The sequence below is a fragment of the Sebastes fasciatus genome, chromosome 3 (genome assembly GCF_043250625.1).
Source record: "Sebastes fasciatus isolate fSebFas1 chromosome 3, fSebFas1.pri, whole genome shotgun sequence".
Lineage (NCBI taxonomy): Eukaryota > Metazoa > Chordata > Actinopteri > Perciformes > Sebastidae > Sebastes > Sebastes fasciatus.
The window spans coordinates 29,018,662-29,042,087 of NC_133797.1; the positions used below are offsets into that span (position 1 = coordinate 29,018,662).

General features: G+C 44.2%; 1 protein-coding gene across 7 annotated transcripts in view; it reads left to right on the forward strand.

Moving 5' to 3' along the window:
* Positions 1 to 18,647, forward strand: part of dlc1 (DLC1 Rho GTPase activating protein) — a 90,302-nt gene extending 71,655 nt beyond the window's left edge. For 4 of the 7 annotated variants that reach the window (XM_074630018.1, XM_074630019.1, XM_074630022.1 and 1 more), the window contains 12 exons: positions 1,243 to 1,339; positions 2,485 to 2,548; positions 5,505 to 7,180; positions 8,130 to 8,309; positions 9,892 to 10,051; positions 11,104 to 11,311; positions 11,811 to 12,027; positions 12,462 to 12,576; positions 14,117 to 14,332; positions 15,338 to 15,555; positions 15,675 to 15,848; positions 16,804 to 18,647. In XM_074630018.1, the coding sequence (XP_074486119.1) occupies positions 1,243 to 1,339; positions 2,485 to 2,548; positions 5,505 to 7,180; positions 8,130 to 8,309; positions 9,892 to 10,051; positions 11,104 to 11,311; positions 11,811 to 12,027; positions 12,462 to 12,576; positions 14,117 to 14,332; positions 15,338 to 15,555; positions 15,675 to 15,848; positions 16,804 to 16,903 (3,425 nt within the window). In that variant the 3' untranslated portion in view covers positions 16,904 to 18,647. The remainder of the gene's footprint in view (positions 1 to 1,242; positions 1,340 to 2,484; positions 2,549 to 5,504; positions 7,181 to 8,129; positions 8,310 to 9,891; positions 10,052 to 11,103; positions 11,312 to 11,810; positions 12,028 to 12,461; positions 12,577 to 14,116; positions 14,333 to 15,337; positions 15,556 to 15,674; positions 15,849 to 16,803) is intronic. The other 3 variants (XM_074630021.1, XM_074630023.1, XM_074630025.1) reach the window with 1 other exon arrangement.
* The last annotated feature ends 4,779 nt before the right edge of the window (positions 18,648 to 23,426 follow it).

The following is a 23,426-nucleotide window of genomic DNA, read 5'->3' on the forward strand; positions in this document are numbered from 1 at the left end:
GAGTAAGGGGTGTGTTTTTTCCGTAGCACCACTTGTGCTTGCTTTGCTGTGTTTATGCAGGAAAAAAGCCACATAAACCATAGCACAGTATATTCCAAACATTAACTATAATTTAACCTACATAGTAACTCTTTTGAGGACCAAAGGTCTTTCTGACTTTGTTAAAATAAACACATAATACCCTCTAAGGTTACTCATACAGTGACATGTGGTTGAGAAAGAATGCTTTGCCCGACCCGTGAGTTTTAAATACTCACTCACCGAAATACACCAAACATTCTTTACACTCCATATAGCTGCTCTACTACTATATTATGGCATGCCAGTTGCCCTTATGTAACTGCAGCGTGATGACAGCAGGACCAAGCTGCCATTGTCAACGGTCATTGCTTGTTGCCACTTAACCGTGAAAGGTTTCCTATTCGAGCGGAAAGCTCATTGTGCTTCTGCGCAGGTGATGAGACTTGTTTTTTTTAACATAACACGAAAGGCAACAACAAAAGTGCAAACCACAATCAATCACTGTGTGGATTTTACACCCTCACAAGTAGGAATTTGTGCCGATGCACGACACATTTTTGCTTCCCTTGTATCCGTGGGATAATCTCTATTGTCTGTGCTGTCAAGACTATTGCCCCACTAAAGATAAGCAGACTGATAGGCCTGATTCAGTACAGTAGGCTACAAAGGTGCTGGCCTCCCTTGAACAGCATTTTCTTATCATCATCGCCCCCCGGGGTTTAGATGCAAGATTCCCATTTCGGGTTGGGTCAACGCATTCCAGAGAACATCTTAAAATCCATCCATTTACCAAACTCCTTAAATATTCTTTATGATTTAAGGCACACCTTTTTGCCATTACTAATGCTGCGACTCAGTGATCCTGTTAATGAGGTAGACTAGGGAGAAAGAAGGAAAGAGGGCAAAGGAAGTGGGAGCTCTGAGCAGCGGTGGAGTACCTATTGTCATTCTTCAATCAATCCCCTGTTCTCTCCCTCTGTGCTCCACATCCCCCCTGCGTGCCGGGTCTGAAAGCTGCAGCTGTGTTTGTTTGGTCGGCTAAGACGCCACTTCCTCTTTTAGCTTTTCATCAAGGCTGTATGGGGGGGTTGGAGAAGGTGGGACGGAAGGTCCTGGTGGGTGTTTGAGTGAGTGGGTGTTTCTGAGACCAGGGGTTGTATCTTTAGTTTTATCTGAACACATTGATCCAATCAGCGGCAGGGAGATGCCCACACTAATCAGACCCTCTCTGTTTAGATGCCCAGTTTCCCATCGACATCTCCTCGGTCACCAGAGACCACGACTTCCTCGACCGGGACGCCATCGAGGCTCTCTGCAGGTGAGCCACAAGTCATCTTTCCTCTTTCTTTTGATGTTATGCGCCATTCTTCTTATTCTCCAATCTCTTCGCTTTCCCCCCCCAAATGAAACCATGAGGGCATGACTTCAAAAGGGAGGCATGCTTTGGAAAGTTGCCGATGAGATGAAAGAATGACACGATAAGCACATTGGAGCCACGCACTCTACCTTGTCCTCTCTCCATTTCGTTTTTCTACATCCATATCTCATTCCCTCGTTCTTTTCTTCTTCATCTGATAGTATTTACATCAGTCATTTGGGTATCTTCCTGCCAAGAACATATCTCACTCCCACCTTTTCACTGCTGGGCGCTACGGTCACGCAATGGGATACTCCGCTTCATTTGCTACCCATAACTGGGAAATAAATAGTTTCAAAGCTTGTTTTATATGAAGTTTCCAACATCAAAGCCCATGAAAAAGGGCTAAATTGCAGTATCATTGGAGAGGACTGGGTTTGCATTTCTAGTTGCTGCCCCTGTGATATTAATTAGCATATGAGGAGGAGGTTAATGGCTCTTTAATGGAGTCGACTCCTTCATCAAATTCCGACTCTCAGTAATAAACCACAGCAGGTGTCCCTCCATACATCTGGAAACTATCATCTCAATGTCTCCTCTCTTGGCAGCCTTTCACCCCTTCCCTCCCCACAACCCCAACTATCCCCCCAGTTCCCATCCCTTCATCTCTCCATTGTTACATGATCTCCTCTAAGAGCTCTCTAGAGGCTGGACGCCCCCCCACCACCACCACCACCACCCTCTCGCTCCCCTTCTCCAGGTGGCTAGGAGGATAAGCTTTCTGTCCCCTCCCCAAGTTTTCGTCACCACTCCAGCAGATTTCATTCTCCTCGCTCTCTCCCCTTTTTCTGTCTCCCTCTCATTCTCTTCCCGCTCATGTGGAGATTATCCTTCAGCAGCTCATTAGCCAGCCTGGGTGCACCCGAGCTTCCCCCTCTCTCTCTCTCTTTCTCTTCCCCTCTTCTGTTTTTCACCCTGTTTCATCCTTTCTTCCATCATGCATCCTCTTGGTGATGGGAGGTTTGTGTTTTCGAAAAAAGAATCAAGCTGCTTCAATATCTAAAGCCCATTATAAATGTAACCAAAGTGTGTTTTTGTGTTTGCAGGAGACTGAACACCCTCAACAAGTGTGCTCTAATGAGACTGGAGATATCACCGCAAAGAAAAAGAGTAAGAGCACATGCACACACACATTAACTCCATGCCTTTCTGAAAAGCCCCTCAACCACAGTTGCATTCCCTCACCTCAACCATCGGTTCACTGTTAGCCACAGGGCGAAGCCGTGTTTTCTCTCATCTTGTTTAATGAGAAGGCACCTGTTGGGTTTATTTCTATATCAAGTGGTCTGTGAGGACCCTAAGGGCAAGGAGGATAGCTTTAATGTCTAAATGAAGGGGTTGCATTCACTCGGGACCTCCCCCTACTCAAGGCGTGCTCCCCTTCTTTCTGAAATACTTCCTCATAGTTCTGGCTCACCATAAAAGGAATTAGTGTGCTGCTTTTGTGGCACTCTTGCAGAACGAACCGCCGTACGTTTCTCGTCTGTGATCGCGCTCGCGAGGGTCTTTGAATGAGCGATATGGTTTGTTTTTAAGTAGCTTTTAAGATAAATTTAACTCCCTCAAAACACCACATTTTTAGATTTTACCTTCAAGGAAACAGGCCTCTTGGAAGAAAAGAGGATAATTCTGGGAATATCCCAGTTTTAGATCAATTTAACTCGTCTAGACTGATTTACACGGTCACTTTACGACAAGAATTGCTCCTTTTTGTCCAAATCAACCTTAATTCCGAAACGGCCTGAAGTGGTACATAGTAACATCCTTGTTCTGTGTGTGGTGGTATTCATTAGGATGACCCTTTCTGTGTCACCTTTCATTTCAGGAGTCAACAAGAGTAGAGCAGTCCCAGAGGTTATTTGCCATCTTTGTGGGATGACAACCCCCCTTAGACAACTTAGGAATGCATTGATCTCCTCATGTCTTAACATTCCCTCTCTTAAATCTCCATCTCCCCGTTTCTTTCTGGTTTGTTCTCTCTATATCTCTCGAATTGTAATAATAAATAGTTTTCATTCTGCAGACTCACTGTGACGTTCAAAGCGCCCACCGTTGCAGTGAACGCTTTGGTGGTTTGATGGTTTGAGGATAAGATATCTCCAGAATGTTGATAAATGGTTGACGCACTCTTTCGGCCAATCACAGCTCTCCGTGCAGTTATCTCACATTCCAACCAACACGACTCGAGAGAAAAGCCACAATGGAATCTGAAAATGTCACGAAAGTCTCTATTGTCCTCTTTAAACCAGTGACTTTTATAAAAAACCCTGTTCGTAGCAGGGATAGATTGCACTCTTTGTTAATTTTTATTGAAATTACATCATGTTTCCACTGCAAAACATAAAGTAATGCTGCCTGTATGTGGAGCCCGTGTGAGCAGTGAAAAAGGAACACTGGCACTCAACTAGGGGAACATGGATTTTGTGTATTTGATCATTTTTTTACTGGAACTTTTTGTTCTTAACTGCTAATTTCCTGGCATCTTTGAAAGGGGGTTCTGATTTTGTCAGTTTTCAGCTCTGGACAGAACATCGTAAGCATACAGTCAACATGACACCAATCAATACAACAGTAAACAAATACAACAAAAACAGTTGTTAAGGGCAGTTCAGACATGAATATATTCTCAGTTATTCCGTGGCTTAACAGTTCAGTTACTTGTTGGTCCATTTTCCCAGTTCGTGTGGAAGATATCTCCTTTAATTCAATCTCAAACCGTTGTTCTTTCTCTGGAGGCTCAGCTTTGCACCGGTTTCTTGATATAGCTTTTTTTACTGGCTATAAGCTGTATTGTTGCCAGGTCTTATTTGTACATCCATCTCTATGTTCCCCAGGTATATCACAACACTTTTGTTTGGAACAGCACATCCCATAATGTGTTTGCATTTACATTATTCCAGAAAGGTTTTAGTTTAGTGCGGCTCCAGAAAGCATGGGTATGGTTGGCCTCCGACATGGTTGCTAGGACTTTAGCTGTCTGGGGTGTTATGAAGAACCTAGTCAGATGCTTCCAACCAAACTCTCTTCATAGTCATGAGCTAGTATTACCACACTGTGTCATGCACATTTTGTACCATTATTCATTTGAAATTTCTATATTTAGCTCTGATTCCCATTTGTTTTTTATATATAGTGTTGAGCTTTCTCCCTTAAGGCTTTGTAGTGCTTTCTAAACCTTGTTTGTGTTTTGGTTTAGATTATAGATAGAAGGCTTTTGAAAGGTGAGGAGAAGGAGGTGGTTAAATTGTGACGTGTGGTTTGGTTTTATAAGCTTTGGTCCTCCACTGTGATTGTGAAGAAGTCTCCTCTGGAATCTCCCAGCTTAGTTTGTGTGTACGTCGGTGTGTGTTGGAAAGAGGGTGAATATCTCTGTCATGGATAAGGAATAAGGATTGACAGTAGCAGTGCATCAGTAACGCTGTCTCACACTCAATGTGTGTGTGTGCATTATGCACAGACAGAGGGGATAAAGACTGTAGGGGGGAACGACCCCAGTCTGGCCGGCTGCACTGTGAGCTATAGGGGTCATAATGGAATTTCCTGAACTCCCTCCAGGGCCTGAGATAGATTAACCAAACTGGGGGAGGTGTGTGCACTATATGTGATGTATTGTCCATGCAGTCAGGAAGTGACTGAATCCTGTTTACTGGCTGACCATGGGTATCTTTGCTTTATCAAGTCATATGCTTAACCACAGCACCTCGGTTTAAGATAATGTTATAGAAAAGCATTGGCTTATTACGTCATTGGCATGTTATGTATCTTCCAAGAAGAATTCCTTATGAGATAAGTATATCAGTATATTTCATATTGTTTATAATTAGATAAAATGGGAAAAAAAACGTGAATGTGCACAAGGCAAAGTGCAAGTGCAACAATTATAAAAATAAATTCCATAACTCCAGAAAGTTTCCTGGACCAAGGTGAGGAATGTTGGAAAAGAAATGGAAAACGTAGCGGTGCACAATGTCCTCTAACCGTTCCTCTCCCTCCCTCTCCTTTTTTCCGTTTCTTCTTTTCTATTTCTTTCTCCCTGTCCCTTATCCCCTCCTTCTCCCCTACCCAGAGCGAGGACTCCGATGAGGACGAGCCTTGTGCCATCAGTGGCCGCTGGACCTTCCAGAGGGACAGCAAGCGCTGGTCTCGTATGGAGGAGCTGGAGGTTTTTTCCACCCTTCCCACAGATGCCGCACCACCCCCATTCCCCAAGGACCAAGTATCCCAGAAAGGCAAGCTCGCCCTGCGTGAAGGCAATAGTTCAGAGAGCGTGCTGACTGACCTCAGCGAGCAGCCTGAAGTGGGCTCCATCCACAGCAGCGGGAGTGGAGGAAGAGGAGAAGAGAAGAGCCATGGCGCTGCCCTGACGAATGAAGCCGTACCCGCAGGCGCCACTCGCGCCAGCTCCGTCGCTAGCATGTGTTCGTCTTCGGGCACAGGCGGGTCAGGGTGCGCCAACGAGGACTCTCTGTCTGATGGGATGCCTCCGTCGCCCCTGGAGACACTCGGACAGTTCACCTTTGATGTGAAAACGGGGATGGGAGGACTAGGAGGGAGTCTGGACAGAGGAGGCGGCAGCGGCAAAAGCACACGCTCGCGAGCTAAGAGTTTCCTCAAGAGGATGGAGAGTCTGCGGCTGCGCAGCGGCACCTCCTCCAAGAGGAAGAAGAAGGGGAGCACCAGCGGAGGGAAGATAGAAATCAGTGGCCCTGTCATCAAAGAGGGTCTGGACGATGACAAGCTGCGGAGTCTCAACTGCGTGGACATCTCCAGTATCAACCTCAACCAGAACCTCAATCACCAACGCAATCCCACTCAGACTATGACACTTAACCGGAATCGCTCTGTATCCTACTCCACTCAGACCAGCAACGGCAGCACTGGGAGTACTGGGAGCAGCCAGTCCGAAGCTAGCAGCGGAAGTGCAGTGAGCACGCCGAGCCCGGTGACTCGCGCTCGCAGCCACAGCATCGCGGCAGGCTCTAGCAAGAGAGGAGGAATGTATTTGGAGGGTTTTGATCCTTTCAGCGTTCCCCAACAAGCTTCAGATCGACCGCCAACACCCCCACCCAAATCTGCCCCACCCATCCCCTGCCAAGCTAGCAGTGGGATGACTGTTGATGAGCAGAACCGCAGGAACAACTGCGATGTTCGAGACAATGGCAGGCAAGCAGAAGGAGAAGAAGAAGAGGAGGGAGAGGATGGCACGATCTTCTTCTACTTACCAGAAGGTCACAAGCCTGGAACCTTCCCCAAAGCCCTGCAGGACGGGAGTTCACGCAATAACAACGGGAACGAGAACGGGAACTCAGTGATCCTCAGGGGGCGGCAAAGTAGACGCCCGCGGCGCTGCTCTTCAGGCTCCGTCGACAGCCGGCTCAGTTTTTACGACAACGTCCCCAACGCTGAGAGGGAAGAGGAGGGAGAGGAGGAAGAGGGCGATGAACGTAAACTGGAGCAAGTGCTGCAACATGTCAGCGGCCTGCAGCGGTTTGTTAATGCCTGGTCAGAGGCTGTGGCCGGCGAGGAAGAGGAAGAGGAGGAGGACGAAGAGGAAGAAGGAGACTCGGATTCAGCGCTGGATTCGGCCTCCCCGTGCCCGTCCTCTCCTCTGCAGAACCGACTGGAGGAGACGGAGAACGGAAGTGACCAAGACAGCACAGGAAACCCTCTGGGGGAGGGAGAGGAAGGGATGAGAGAGAGGAGGGACTCTGGTGTCGGCGCGTCTCTGACCAGAACCAGCAGGTCAGTACATCTAAACTGTTTCCTTACTAATGCAGTATAACCAGTAAGGCCAGTACACACCGGTAGCATTCTTTTCGCACGATTAATTTGCATGTTAATATATTTTTTCGAACAGTTGTTTTTGTAGAGTACTTTCACACAGAATGGCAAAAAGGCGACATAATTTCATTTTGAAAAAAGGTTGATTTTCTGAGCTTTCACACCACGAATAAAAGCATCAACCAATCGGGTTGAGTTGCGCCTATATTCATTAATATATAATTATATCTGCCTCCACCCCAATAAAATGGAGGTGAATTAAATTGTCTTTGTGGTGCTTACACCATTAAAAAACTTCACTCTCAAACTTTTATAGGGACTTTTTCTTCCAATGAAAACCTTCTTTTATATAACTTTTATACTACTTTTTGCTGTTTGGGTGAACTGACCCTTTAACAGAGATAATTCAAACAAACAGGCTTTTAGTCATCTTGTGTAAAACTCCGACTAAACATTACCTAAACGCACGGAAAGCTCAAGAAAAACAAAACAATAGAAAGACAAACACAGGCACCAACAAAAAAAGAGTTTTCCATAGAAAGTGACAGCAAGGGATGAACGTGCTGCGACTGCTCTCCGACCTTACGTAATGGTGCTGGATACTCTGGAATGCTGCTCGGTCTCCATGGGGACTGTTGCCGTTCCTTCAGGAATCCACAGGCAGAATTACATGTGGGGGGGCGGACGAGGTTTTAGTCTTTAAGACAGTCTCTTGATTGATGTGTACATAAATCCCTGTAATCCCTAAACTGATCACTTGGCACGTAAAACTACAATGTTGTGTGTGGCTTTTCTCACTTTCTGTGTAGACAAAAGCATGACGCAGATCCCCAAGAGTTAAACTGCTCTTTTTTTTTTAATCACATCTCAATTTACGCTCTCTCCTTCTCTTTACTTGTACGATCTCCAGACCACAGAAGCTCCGCTGGCCCAGCTTCCAGAACTCCCATCGGCCCAGCTTGGCCTCGGCCCAGCTCCAGATTAGCTGCCAGTCTGTGCTACAGATGAATCTGCTCCAGAAGCTCTCCCTGCTGCAGCTCACCGCTCTGCTGGAGAGACACACCCCGACAAACAAACATGGCTTCAGCTGGTGAGTGGACTGGAGGGAAATGAAATGCTTGTGTAAGGGGCACGTGGAGTATTGAGGAGAAGGCGATTTGTTCGTCACACTGATATTTTAAAGATTGTTTTTCATGCGTAGTAGCTTCTGCGTCTGGCTAATTGTTCCCGGCAAGCGATGCCCTCGAATTTATCCATTCACTCATCCATCCATCCAACTGCTACCACTCCATCTCACCCGTCTCTCAATCCCCTCCATCTGCAGGTTGTTGTGTAGCGTGGACACGGCTGTCCACAGAGGTTGGGTTTCACATTCTTTTCCCAGGCCCGTAATTGCTGGGAAGGGGGCGTACATTGTCTTTTTCTCAACGGGGCAATCACGCCAGTTCACACGCATGGTGTTACCAGAGCTGGAGGCTGGAAAGATCTGTCCTCAACAATTATCCCTCCGCCACCACCTTCTCTATCACGTCTGACCTCACTTTATATGCTGCCCATGATTATCCAATGGCACCTAATATCCTCCCTGTTACTGTAGAGGTTTTACAGTCGCTACCGACTTTACTTCTGCTTTCTCTTTTCATCTGAAGTCAAATACTGGGGAATTTGATAGGGAAGGCATGAAGGAAAAGCAGTGCAAAATACAAAGACATAACTTTGTTGACCAGAAAATACATTACTTACATCTGATGGAAGTTCTATACTACTTTACAAAGTCCAATGAAGAAAAAATTAAGTGAAAGATCCCATAATTTTCTTGTGTTTTTCCACTGTCCATGTGTCTTCTACCCGAGGCCTTCCTTGGACAGGAATAGAAAGCGTTATGACAGTCTTATGACAGGCTAGTGCTCACTGAAAGACAGAGGCCACTTGTTGGCCGCTAGAGGCCCGCACATATTCAGAATTCCGGGCCGAGATCATAATATGTTCCCTTTCCATTTTCACCCCAAACTGTGGTTCTGAGTCTCGTGAACGGCTGCTTTTTACAAAGACGAGCTTGTCCTGAGTCACGCATAGCGTCTCTCCGCTAAACACACTCACACCCATGCAGATGGGTGCACAGCCGTAAATCTGTGGGCGCATTCTTGTGAAACGGTCGGAGTTGCATGTTTCAACTCTGGGGTTTGTGGTTATAGACTTGGTGTTCACTTGTTCCCAAGTGCACTCACACACACGCAGAGTAACAAACAGTGAGACAGACACTTTGTGCGGAAGTATAAAACAGTGGGATCCTCCCCTTTTGACACCCGTCCGCACATCCTAAACCACCCCCCCACACCTTCTATTGCTCCCTTCACCCTGTTTATCCACCCCTCTCATAAACCTGGAGACAGGCTTCTGCAGCCCCTTGGTTTCCTCCTTGCACACACATAAAACACTCACATACACATTTTGATAGCCAGGCTAATTTGGTAGTGACGTGATTTAGTCTTGCAGGGTTTGTTGTTGATTACAAAGTAGCTTCTTCATATAGGACCTTGTAAAAATGAAGACATGTCATGACATTGTTGACCTCTTTATAGAAATCCGTTTACACCTGAATTGCTGCAAACTTCACGTCAACATGTAGCAGATATTGATGCTTCTTCTTTCCTTGTGTGTGTATGTTGCAGGGCTGTGCCAAAGTTTATGAAGCGGATCAAGGTGCGCGACTATAAAGACAGGAATGTGTTCGGTGTGCCACTACAAGTCATCGTCCAGCGGACAGGCCAGCCCCTCCCTCAGGGAATTCAGCAGGCCATGCGCTACTTACGCAGTCAGTGCCTCGACCAGGTGTGTACACAACTAAACACACATACTGCATATGGACAGATGTACTGTATATATACACTGTAATTGCAGTGTACACATATAACGTCAAAGTTGCTATGCCAGTCTGTCATTTAGCTTTAAGTGCTGTTTTCAGTTTACACAAGCTAAGAGAAGAAGCTTCTTCTTTAAGGTGCTGGAGTTACATGATATTTAAATTTTAGGACATCTGCAATCAGTCAAATATTCTTCCATGATTTTTTTTTTTTCACTGGACGTTACGTAAGATGGAGCAGTGAATCGGAAAAAGCTTGATACCCACTTAGTCGTGTGTGCGTATACAGATTCTTTCTCTCTCGCTTTTTCCCCTCTCTCTGTCACACATACGCTGAAGCGTGGAGGTCTGGATAGAGTCAGAGAGTGCAGCTGTTGAGTCACCTGTGTCTGTTTAATCCAGAGACATTATGGCAGATCTATCTCAGAGAGTGTGTGTGTGTGTGTGTGTGTGTGTGTGTGTGTGTGTGTGTGTGTACATTCATAAAGGAAAGAAAGAGGGAGAAAAATAGCTAATAACAGAGGGCACAACAGAACACAGAGTGATGGTGTTCTTTTCAAAGGCGCCTCTGTTTGGAAGTGGTGAAGGCTCATGGAAAGTATTCAGGCTGGACAAGCCAACGGCCTTTTACTCTTTTCGCCATTTCATACCGCCTTAAAAGGCCACTGATGAGGTCCTACACAACATCCAGTACAAGAATGCCTACTGGGTGTCATGGGAGCGTCTTATAAATACAGTCAACAGGATCTGCTGTGATGTAACTGTATTGACTGTAAGCTCTGGATTTGGGGATAAGTCAAGAATATTATTTTTCAGTGATAACACCTTACAGCTTTAAAAAGTTTTTTTTTTTTTTTGTAAGTGCTTTGGGCACATGAATCGTTTTTGTTCCGCCTTAATGATAGGATCATGCTCATGGTAATACTGAGACTAATAAAGGATTTATAGTTCAAAGCTGACTGATCAGGTTTCCGTGTATGTACGCATGATGTAACTCTTTGTCCCTCTCTTTTTCGTCCAGGTGGGTCTTTTCAGGAAATCAGGCGTTAAATCTCGAATCCAAGCTCTGCGTCAGATGAACGAGGCGAGCGGCGCAGACGGGGGAGGCGTCAACTACGAGGGCCAATCGGCGTTTGACGTCGCAGACATGCTGAAGCAGTACTTCAGAGATTTGCCAGAACCTCTGCTCACTAGCAAACTGTCTGAGACCTTCCTCCAGATTTATCAGTGTAAGAAAACAGACATTGAAAGTATAAACAAAATCTTGGCGAGGGCGATGCATGCTTTTACTTCACATACACAGCAAGAGGATACTGTGAGAGGATTTGCGTGCTGGAATATGCAAGATGGTATTAATTTTGGAGCCGGAGATGCTCGCCTGTCATGGAGCAAGAAATTGTGAAACCATAAAAAAGAAAAAACAAACAAGATGAGTGCAGGAAATACCTGTGGAATGAGGTGATACGTGTGATTGGTTCATCCGTCTATGACTCACTGTTAACATGGACATCCCCTCCAGTTCCTTTAAGATTGGTGTAGCCGCATTAGTAACTGTTTATATAAGGTGAAACAGAACCCGTCCTGAGCATGAAGTATGAAGCATATAATGTAGACACACATGTAGGCCTATATAACACACAGATCCTGAACGTCATATAACATGCCAGTGCTTATTAGTCGTTATAATGTTAAAAAACAAGCCGTGACATCCTCCCTCTTCCTCTCCAGACATGCCCAAAGAGCTCCGTCTGCAGGCGGCGCGCGCTGCCGTGCTGCTGCTGCCCGACGAAAACCGCGAGGCGCTGCGGACGCTGCTGTGTCTGCTGAGCGACGTGACGGCCAGCGTGTCTGAGAACCAGATGACTCCCACCAACCTGGCTGTTTGTCTGGCCCCGTCCCTCTTCCACCTCAACACCCTGCGCCGCAAGGAAAGCTCCTCGCCAAGGTGTGTGTCTATGTGCGTGCCTCTCTACACTACTGTAATCGGCTTGTTTTAATTATATCATTGCCTTTATTATACCATCACTCACTCAGTTATTGTACTAGCAGCTTACATAACCTATAATAGGCTGAACATTCTCAAAACAGGAAAGGGTCAATCTAAAGAAACAGAAGGGCAGGATACTGTAGATGGAGGATAGAGAGGAAAAGGGGAGAGAGACAGAGGAAATAGCAAGGTTACATAAACATCTTGACCTAATTAAGAAACACATACTTTGTTCCATGTTTAGCCAGAAGAGGGTTCATCAGGTGTACACAGCAAAACTTGTTCTTTCTTCCCACCCTCAGCCTGTGCCCTCTCTTACCGCCCTGCTGTCTCGATGATGGATGTCATTACTAATCTTGTCGTCCTCTTTTCCCCCTCTTCCTTGGTTAAAGGGTGATGAACAGGAAGCAGATGCTGGGAAAGCCGGACCAGAGAGACCTGAACGAGAACCTGGCTGCCACTCACGGACTGGCACACATGATCCAGGAGTGCAGCAAACTCTTCCGGGTCAGTAGTTAACAACACTGGAGCTGAGTGTGCACTCTAACTTAGCAAACTCCCCACTTTTAAAGTTATAGTTAGCTAGTAAAGCTTCGTATCGCATACAAAGATCATTTCAGAATGGTTTACTGATTGAGATATATGTGTGGCGAACGGCCACTCAAGTTGATGAAGTTTGCAGACAGACTGAATGTCACCTCTGGTTCACTGTACCATGTCATTGCCAAACACCTTGTGTCCCTGTGTTTGTCCTGTAAACAAACTCATTGATCCAATTCACGTCATTGGCGCGAGCGATGTTTTAATTACATAAAGTAAATGAGCCAACCGCCCTTCTGTTTTAAACTCTCCCGTTGTGCAGAAGTGGACTTAACTTTGTGTTTCTAAAACAAACTCAAGCATTTGTGAAAGAAGTTCAAATACAGCGTAGTCGCAACGGCAGCAAACCCATGAATCCACCCCATCCAGTGTGGTTCTGTGTGACCGCAATGAGAGCACTTGAATGGATAAACAGGAAATAATCAGCAAACTACACTATTACTAATCCAATTTCAATCCCATTCAGCCGAAACCGTTGCTCTGTCCGGTGTTGTCTGTCCTCTCTGACCTGCTACAGTAGATGCTAAGAGGCTGCATGGTGCGGGTCATTACTGTTTTATTAGATTGCTTCCTGGCTTCCTGTCATGGTCACATCACACAACAAGTAAACTCAATTACCTCTCAAATCATTTTTCTTTTAATTAGATCTCTATTTGCTCGTAGAGGTTCGTAAAAACGAGGATGACCTATGAAATAACTGGCTGTAATTTGCCTTCATTTCAACAAGCCTTATCTAATGAAAACCCTTTTCTTAGACTGTAACATTGTTAGTGTTCAATTAAACCTGAGAGATGAAACAAGCAGACAAGAAAGAATGAGTGAGCTAGGTAAACAAAGAGATTATACAATAATGCTAATAATGCTAATACAGTTTCCCATAATTAAGGGGGATCTAATGCAATCAGGGCGGAGATGCCGGACAAAAACAAAACATTAAGTAGAGACAGTGTTAATCACTCTTTCATAGGACATTTATAACTTAAAGACGTGTTTCAAGACATACAAATACTCTGCTTTGAATAGTAATTGCTGTCTGGTTTGTCTTAAAATGAAATCTACTCCTGCTCCCTTGTTGAAAAAATGAAAGCAAATTGCCAAACACATTTAACCATCATGCACCCTAGTGGCTCATGGCCTCCAGCCGGCTGTTCTCATACACCGTTCATCGCTATAACTACGAAAAGCAATGCACTATAATTCATGTATCCCACAAAATCAATTTGTATGTAATCCACTAACTTGTTTCCTGTGACGACGGATTTTTATTTTGAAAAGTTTGGAGCGAAAATTGACACATTGCTAGACATTTCGTAGGAAAACACATGAAAAACGAAGGATAACTTTTATAAGATGTCATACAACTTGTTATATGAGGATACGTTGCCTCTAGCAACACAGTGAAAAGGTAAAGCCTGGCCCTCATCCTCCTCCTCCTCCTCTCCCACAGATCCCAGAGGAGATGAATCGCTGCAGGAACTCCTATGTGGAGCAGGCGCTGCTGCCACGACGCTTGGAGGACTTCGCAGGCGAAGAGGTCGGACAGGGAGGATACAGGGCCTACCTCCGGGACAGCCTGGACGCTCTCCTCAAAGACGCCAAGGACAAGTTTAAAGGTTACGACAGCTGCTCCACACCCGAGCACGCAGAGCTGGCCTGTAAGAAGGTAAGCCCACTCCTTTATTCATCCACTCTCTATAGTTCATTTTAGAAAGAATAAATACTGTCACACATCTGAGTCCGTCTGGCTGCTTTCAGATTCACGGAAGATTATTTAGAGAGAGAAAGAATTCAATCTGTCTTTAGTGTGTGAACAAGCCACCATTCATGAAGCACACAGCTATCTGTGTTTCCTGTCTTCTCCTTTCCTCTTCGTGTCATCCTTTCCCTCTCTCCTGCTTCTCTAAATATCGAGTGGAAAACCAGCAGTTAGGGTTTCCTGTATAGGAACACATCCGTGTGAAACCGGCCTGGCCCTTGGCTTCTCATTCCCATCCCAGTACTGGACTCCATCCCAGAGTGACATCAGCTTGACATAGACACACACACACACACACAAACATACACAACCACGCCATTATCCCAGGCTTACATTTCCTGTGTCTCGTGTGCAAAGGGCCCTGTATGAGGTTATCTTTTCTCCAGTTCGAGAGTCACAAGGCGCAGAGTGTTCTTTATCATCTGACGGCAGAACGAAGCAGCTGACTTGGCTAAAGGGCGTCCGGAGGTTTTGAAACACAGCCTGACTGTTGTGCATAAAAATGATGGCTGGAATACCACTTCTAATTTCTGCAGAAAATGACTGATAAGATTAGATATCCCCAAAGGAAGCTCCAGGACACTTGAAGTTCATATAAAAAATGTGATCTCAAGTGTTTAATATCTCACGCTGTGACAGATTTCGATAAGAGTTTATCTTATCATTCACTTAGCCATGAGAACTGTCAAGTAGAATCTGTAAATATGATCATTTTTCACAATAACTTAACTTAACTTACGCTGAACCGCAACGTCCCTGGTTCCTGTCATTCCCAATTTCTCTCTCTCTCTCTCATTCCCTTTCATCTCTCTACCTTCAGCTATCAAATAAAGACGTAAAATGCACCATAATAATTAGCATTTAAAAAGAACTGCATGTTAAGTTGTTGGGTTTTTCCATGTGTTCCTCCAGGTGCATGACGGCTACCCACTGCGGCTGTGGAAGGTGACTGTGGAGGTGCCTGCGACTCCCGAGGAGGTCCTGACGCGAGTGCTGCGGGAGCAGGGCTACTGGGACGAGGACCTGCTCGAGAGCCGGGTGGTGGAGACCCTGGACGAAAGGACGGAGGTGTACCAGTATGTCAGGAACACCATGGCTCCACATCCCACCAGAGACCACCTGGTCCTCAGGTAAACTAATTTTCCTTCTCTTCCTCCCTGTGTGTCTCACTTCCTGTCTTCATCTTTTTCGATGTTCTGCTTTGATTTAATGTTGTATTTTAATCCAAACTCTTTTCTCTCTCTAACAGAACATGGGCAACAGACCTGCCAAAGGGAGCGTGTGCACTGGTGTGTACATCTGTGGACCATGAAGGCGCACCTGTTGTAGGCGTCCGGGCCAATGTCCTCACCTCACGCTACTTCATCGAGCCCTGTGGAAGCAACAAATCCAGACTCACACATATTTCCAGGAACGACTGCAGGTGAGAGAATGAGCAAAGACAATTAGGGGATTAGATTAAAGGCCTTTACACAACGGCAGTATTTTTTTGTCTTTGTCATGCAAATATTACATGGCATGGCCGATTTTCTGGTCTTTCGCACCACGAATTCAGGCATCAACCAATCACGTTGTGCGAAACGGGTTTAGTTGTGCCAATATTTATGAAACAACAACACAGAGGCTCCGTAGTCAGAACCACGACGGCAAACTTGATTACTCCTTTCAACCGTGACAAAGGCAGCGCACACCAGATCCACTCCTGTTCTTACCTTTCACAATAAAAGCCACGGACATATAAATGCCCTGACACACCAAGCTGGCGGTCGGTTGTCAGACAGTTTGGGGCCGTCGGTGAGCATCTGTCGCCCTAGTTTTTGCGGTTTGTCCCCCACCGTTGGCTCTAGTGTGCCCGTGTCGGAGGCTTTTGGGCCGATTCAGCATGTTGAATCGGCGGCGGAGCTCGTCGGTGAGAGAAATCCCTCTGATTGGAGTGAAAGTGGTGGGAAAAGGGTCGGCAAACGCCACTTTATTTCATGTACGTATCATAACAACAACTTCTATATCCGCAGACCTCGGTTTTCCAGTTTCCCTTTTTGAATGACTGATACAGACTACTGCTGGTGTGGAGAGTTATTTCATCTCACGCAGGCGCAGAACGTGCGTTCTAACTGGCCGTCGGGTGTAGTCTTTGCGGTATGTTCAAATGTATCTTGTCAGTCAAGACAAAAGCGATGTGAGGTGGCGCAACAGTCGGCTTTCATCGCCGCTAGTTCCTTGATGCCAGCTTGGTGTGTAGGCGAGTATTCCGCATTTCTGTGTCGTTTATTCGTCACGACCCCGGTGTGTAACGACCTTGAGTCTTTTTGGCCCTTCAATGTCTTTTAGTTTTGTGACACAGTGAGCTAACAACATATCTCTTTCTGGATCTTTTTCAGGGGTCGTTTCCCAGAGTGGTACAATAAACTGTATGGACACTTGTGCGCCACTGAGGTGGCACGGATACGTGACTCATTCACCGTGCCCATGGACAAATGAGAAAAAGCAGTGTGCAATTTGGGCAACGACAGACTCAACAGCTCCTTTGGACCATAATTTTAACTCAAAATGACTCATTCCACCCGTTCCAACAGAGAGGTAGACGGGGTCCAAGCCTCTCAACACTCACATTTAAAGGACAAACCCTGGATCCTGGATTGAAGGACTTTTTTTTTTTGCTCTGATTTTGTTACAACAGACCGATGTTATCGTTTAAAAGTGTTCTGTTGGGGCTCTCGGTGTGCTGCCAAGAGGACTCGTGTCACACAAACATTTATCTGGGCCAAAGGACATGACGTCGCTGATACAGGATGAGAGGTTTATCCAAAGGGTGCTATTGCTTCTGAGAAGCAAGGGTGCGTGTGTGCGTGTCTGTGTATGTGTCTGTGTCTGTGTGTGTGTGTGTGCGTGTTCAAAGCAACAAACGGTTAATAAATACATATTCCTCACACTGGTTTTCCAGTGGCAGCATAATGTGTACATACAGTATTCTGTTCACAGTAATGGTTCGTGTCTGTTTCGTGTCCCTTTTTCCTGTTACAGCGAGGCACAGGGCGGAATAGTAGACGATATTATGGTCAGCTGATTGATGAATCCATGAGTGAAGAAAGATGTGAATGTGATGGTGATATGCAGAGTGAGTAGAGACAATAGATGGGATGTAGTGAGACGACAGATGGCTGATAGCAGGGTGTATTTTAGTGTTTCGGGTAGAGGAAGGCGGATGAGACTCGGTGGCTGGCACACCAAAAAAAGAAGGAACGATCAAAGATATTTACTAACACACAAATAGATGTGTCCTCATTTTGTTCTTGAAGATACGTGTGCAAAAATAGGCATAGTGCAAAAACTCAATTATTCAACAGCAGTCAGAGCTCATAGAGGAGCTGTTTGTGACTGAGGCTCAGTGTTAGAGACCAGGACGACGAAGCTAGAATGAAAGACCAACAGATCCACAATGACGGACCAAATCTGGAAAAAGCTGAAACAAGTAGCTTTTCCCATGTTGAGCTTTTCCTCCCTATTCAAAACAGTTAGAGATAGTGTTGTTAAGAGCACAGTCAATTCACCTTTTTTTTTTTTTTGTAGGCCAAACATAGCTTGTATACATTTAAAAAAAAAAAAAAAAAAAAAGAAGAATATTGATTTTTCAATTCTTTTGATGTACATGAGAAGAGAAAAAACTGTTCTAACTTGCAACAGAAAACCTCTGGCAAGTCCTATAAAAGATGAGAAGAAAACAGAAAAAAAAATGGTCCTTTTATAAAGGTGGAGATTTTACAGGTTTTACTGTAAAGAAGAGGGCAGATTGAATGTTTGTGTAATTTCAAAGGAAGGAAAACGATCTTTGTATAAGCTTCTTTCTCTGTGCTGTCTCATCAGTGTTTAAAAAGAAGACCTCATAACAACCTTCTTTCATTCATAACACGCTTCAATCTGAGGGCGCGCATATTTCATGTCAAGTTGTGTGATTAATTATTCGCTAAGCCATTGTTCATATCGTAAGTGTTCGTACCTTTTAACTGTGTCCCTGCCAAATAATAACGCATGACAATTACAGTTAATTTAAAACAAATATATTTATACCTCAGATATATGTTTGTTTTGTATCATACCATTTTATTTTATTTTATTGTAAATGTTAAGCTTTTGTGTTACAGAAATGAACAAATGTTTTATCTTTTTTATTAATATTATTTCTGTACAGGTTAATCAAAGTGCACTATTAAATGTATTAAAATAAGAAGCGTTTCATTTGTCATTTGTTTTACACTGCGGTTTATTCTGGGTGCTTTTACACCCTCTCGGATCCAGGCTGGATTTACCTCCCCGCCACATCTTCATTCCACACCAGTAAATCCATGACTTGGGCAGAGAGGCGTGAGCTGCATGCATGGGCGGTATCAACTGGCTCGGTTGATGGTGATCTCACTCGTTGCCTTGTTTCTTACATAACCGTTTCATATAGCAGAAGACAATGGAGTCTGTTGTACCACAGCTGGCCTGGTCTGGACCCAGCAGACTCAGCAAGGAGGGGGGGGGGGGGGCAGTCATGCAGCAAAGACGGGGGGGTCCAAGGGTCACAGTGGGGGCTGATGTACCCCTTTATGTTTTTAATCACGAGAAGTAGCCACGTGTAGGAGGAAAAACATCTTTTCTGTGCACGTACTGTACGAAAGTGTTGTTCACGCTCTGCTCTTATCCACACACGGGAGTTATTAAGATCTATAAACCTGGACTGTATTTACATAACTCAAGGACAAGTACTTTCCACACGTGTTCCACAAGTGTTAACTTGACTGTGACAGCCCACAATACAATGCATTTATACTCACTCACTTTTTTTTCTTGCTGTACCAAGAACACTTCATGTACTAGAGATTAACCAGAGCCTCCAACCGACTCACACATGAAACCACACGTGTGCATGTTCTTGCCTTTGAACACATTTGTCTTTACTTTTTGTTTGAATAATGGATAAAAATAAACCTTTACAGGCAAATTTTCTCTCTCTTTTTTCTCTCTCTCTTCATCTGTGTGTGTGTGTGTGTCTGCGCAAACTCACTCCAAATGCCGGTATGTTTTCGCATGCACATGTGTATGTATTTTTGCTGGGAACCCAAACACCTCTGGGAGATTATGCAGGGCCAGATAAGGCTGACCAAGAGTCAGCAACCAGGGCTGCATTCCTGCTCCGCTGTTTGAGAATCAGACGCAGAAGGTTTCCCACATTGATAAATGAATACAAACGTGCAAGTGCACGCGTCCCTTTGTGTGCATTTCTTCTTCCAGTTTGTCAAGGATTCATCAAAAATGCAACGCAACAGTGTGAAGGTCATTGGTGGATCCAGACGTGTTTTTAATTCTTATTTTATTTTGATAAGTGAGGGATCTCCCGTTTTATTTTCTACCTGAACCGGAGATTATTCTTTTTTTTTTTAGATAAATGATGAAAACAGTAAGACTGAAAGATGCCAACCAACTACAAGGCTAAAGGACAATCAGAGCCGGCGGTATAGGCGAATGCTAGTATTGGTGAAAGCCAAAAGTTCCAAATTTATAAATGTTACTATTTTAATCTTAAACTTGCAGTAGGCAGAATATTTTTGGCATCATTTGGCAAAAATTCCATAATAACCTTTCAGCATATTGTAATTCAAGTGTTCTGAGAGAAAACTAAACTTCTGCACCTCCTCATGGCTCTGTTTTCAGGCTTTAAAAAAATCTAGCCCGTGACGGGAGACTTTGACCAATCACAGGTCATTTCAGAGAGAGAGCGTTCCTATTGGCTGTGCTCCGGCCGGTAGGCAGAGCTTGGTATTTCCTCAACTGTTCTCAACATGGCTGCCGGGTCTCAAACATTCTCATTTTACAGCTAAACAGTACACTACAAGATGTTTCTGAAAACATCTTGTAGTGTACTGAAATAGGCGTTACAGTAACAGAATATTGATTCATATTTGATCAGCGCTGCCTAGTTTGACCGTTTGATCAGAGTTTGCGAGTGATTGACAGCTCGGCTCTGATTGGTTGTTTTCTCCGGTCTGTGAAATCTTGCAGATGCCGTTAGGAGCACCGGAGGACACAGAGGCACATGTTTTTTTTCAGATTACCTGTCTCATGCACTACTGTCAGGATATAGTGACCGTTTTATAAAAATATGTTTTTTAATCATATTTGCTCCATATCCACCCACTGCTGCTTTAATTCTAGCTCATTATTTCGAAATATTACAAAAAAGCTGTGATTACACTTGATTTGAACATTCATAAAAAAGTATAAACAATATACAAAAAAAAAAATAGAAACCAAAACACTGCCTCTTGGCAGTGTGTAACACAGACTGTCATGCCACAGTATTACACCTCATATTCATCCACTGAGCATAAATGATTATGTCATGTACAGAAAACAAGGATGGGACACCCGAATATCAGTTGTCATGACGATCATCTCTACTAATAGGCCCTATTTTCTGAGTTGCACCCTGGCACATCATCAGGAATAACCTACAACATCATTTAGAGAAATACAGTTTTTCTTATAAGTGTGATCTGCATATCTTAATCTCAAAAACATAAAGCTATGCAGTTTCTGTGCGAGTGTATGGACACAATTATCTCATGAAATTATGCAAACAATCACATTTCTCTGCATCTACTTGCGCATTAGTCTTCATTGCACATTTGTCTGGCCTGTGTGCACATAACAGTTGACACCCCCAGAGATATCCTGCTTATTACAGCTTGTTTTATTTATCACATCATATTGTGCAGTTAAAACCTGGTTTCCCCTGGTGTATACGCACCAACATAAGCAGTCAGTGAGTAGTCGTGTTTGGTCACAAGAAATCAGCCAAATATCTGACAGCAACTCTGGCTCACACATCTTCATGTGGACTGGAATGCTCTGATGGATTACTCTGTATTGTTGTGGCAACATAAAATGGTATGTCATCGTTGATAACGCCGTGTTTTAAGAGTCAACATGGGAAAGAACGACGGAGAATTTAGTCACACGGTGTTTCTACAGTTGACCTCATCTCATTCCTCGTCATATCTCCATATTCCAGAAATTCCAAAGGATGGAAGTAAAGCTTTTAAGCAGGGAAAAAAAACATATCTGTCCGCCTGTCCTCCAAACAATGAAGTTGGTGTACATACACCTACACACTCACACATACAGTTTAGTTGTTTTAATGACCTAATCACTGGTGTCCCAGATATGGCGGGGTCAACTCTCAATCCCACAGATGTGGTGTCACAGTCCTGATATGGCAGAGTGTACCACGTACATCCTTCTCCACCTGGGATTCAAGATGTTTATCTGCCATATTTTCTTATTTAACCTGTGTGGCATTGAACACATCCAGCTGACGCCTTGTTGAAATGTCTCAGGCCAAACACAAGGGGTCACTGATGTAACTACAGGTCACAATTTAATGTCTGTTTTACAGTTCAACACTGTCCTCTGGTGGTTGATTGGAATAACATCAGCATGCTCACCACAACAACACAGACTTCCTGGTCCGTATGAGCACTGGCTCTACACTCCCTTAAACACATAGAATTAAAATAATGTGCTGAGACACTAAAAACACACCTGTCCCTGCAGATATATATATTGAGTTTCTTCTGCATGTTTTTTTTAAATTAGCAAGGTAGGTGCATGTTATGATTAAAATATACAAATGAAACCTTTTAAATACATTTTAGGAAAAAATATTAAGGTGAGCATAAGTGAAGGTCCTCAAAGTTCAGAGAGCCAATGGGCTAGAAACACAATGTAATGATAAGAATAGAGACCATCTTGTTATGGGATCACAGGGGTGTGAAGTGTTAAAGTTAAAGTTAAACTTGCGTTCTTTCTAATAGCCAGCAGGGGGCGACTCCTCTGGTTGCAAAACATTATTCTGATTGTATAGAAGTCTATGAGAAAATGACTCTACTTCTCACTTGATTTATTACCTCAGTAAACATTGTAAACATGAGTTTATGGTCTCAATCGCTAGTTTCAAGTCTTCTTCAATACAGCATGATGTTCATTTAGTAAATTATGATCCCATTTAGAGTCAAATAGACCATAAAGCAGGGTATGCTTTAGGGCGGGGCTACCTTGTGGTTGACAGGTCGCTACCACGGCGTTGTCCGGTCTGGGAGTTGTCCGTGTTTTAGTCTTAGAACTTTAACCCTTTCACAGTGTGTTCTCAGTTCAAAGTTCAGTTCAAAGTTAATTGTAACCTTTTTGGTCACCTAAAAAAATGTCTTATTCAGCGTTCGGTTGTGCTTAGCTCCACCCTCTCGTGTCACTTCTGGTTGCATAAGAGCATGATGGCGGTGGCCAAAAATGCTGAACTCTGGGCTTCAAAAGGTCAGTCCACAAACCAATGGGTGACGTCACGGTGACTACGTCCACTTTTTGTATACGGTCTATGCTGGGATCAATTAGAATGGCGTTTATAAAGACCTGGTGGTGTTTACAATACTTCAAATGCCGGGGAAATTTAGGCTCATCGGTGTTCCATAGAACTCATCTCGCTTCAGTTCTTCAGATTTTGGTTAAGTCTGTCCAAAAGATTTACAAACACTCCCTTTAAATTGTTACATATTCCAGTAAAACTGTCTTATAGGTGTAATGTACCACTTTGGTCACTAGAGGACAGGATCTCTCCATAGTACACAAAGCTGCATCAGGTTGACGCCCAGTTTGGCCTCATACAACCCCAACTATATTATGCAAGGCCTTTCCAGCGATGACAGCACTACATACAAAGATGGAGGAGCTTCAACAGTGGTAGAAATACTGATCATTTCTTCAGTGTGACTTCACAAGACACGATTATAGACAGAATGTTTAAGATCACAGTTCACAGCAAAACAAATGAAGAATCCATGAAGGCTAAAGGCCATTTAATTTGATTTTCTGCTCTCTAGACTGTCAAAACAGCGCTGTTTTGATGTTGTTGTAGTTAAAGTAACACTTTTCATGCTTTTTTTTCATTTGTAATTATCACAAATGTCTC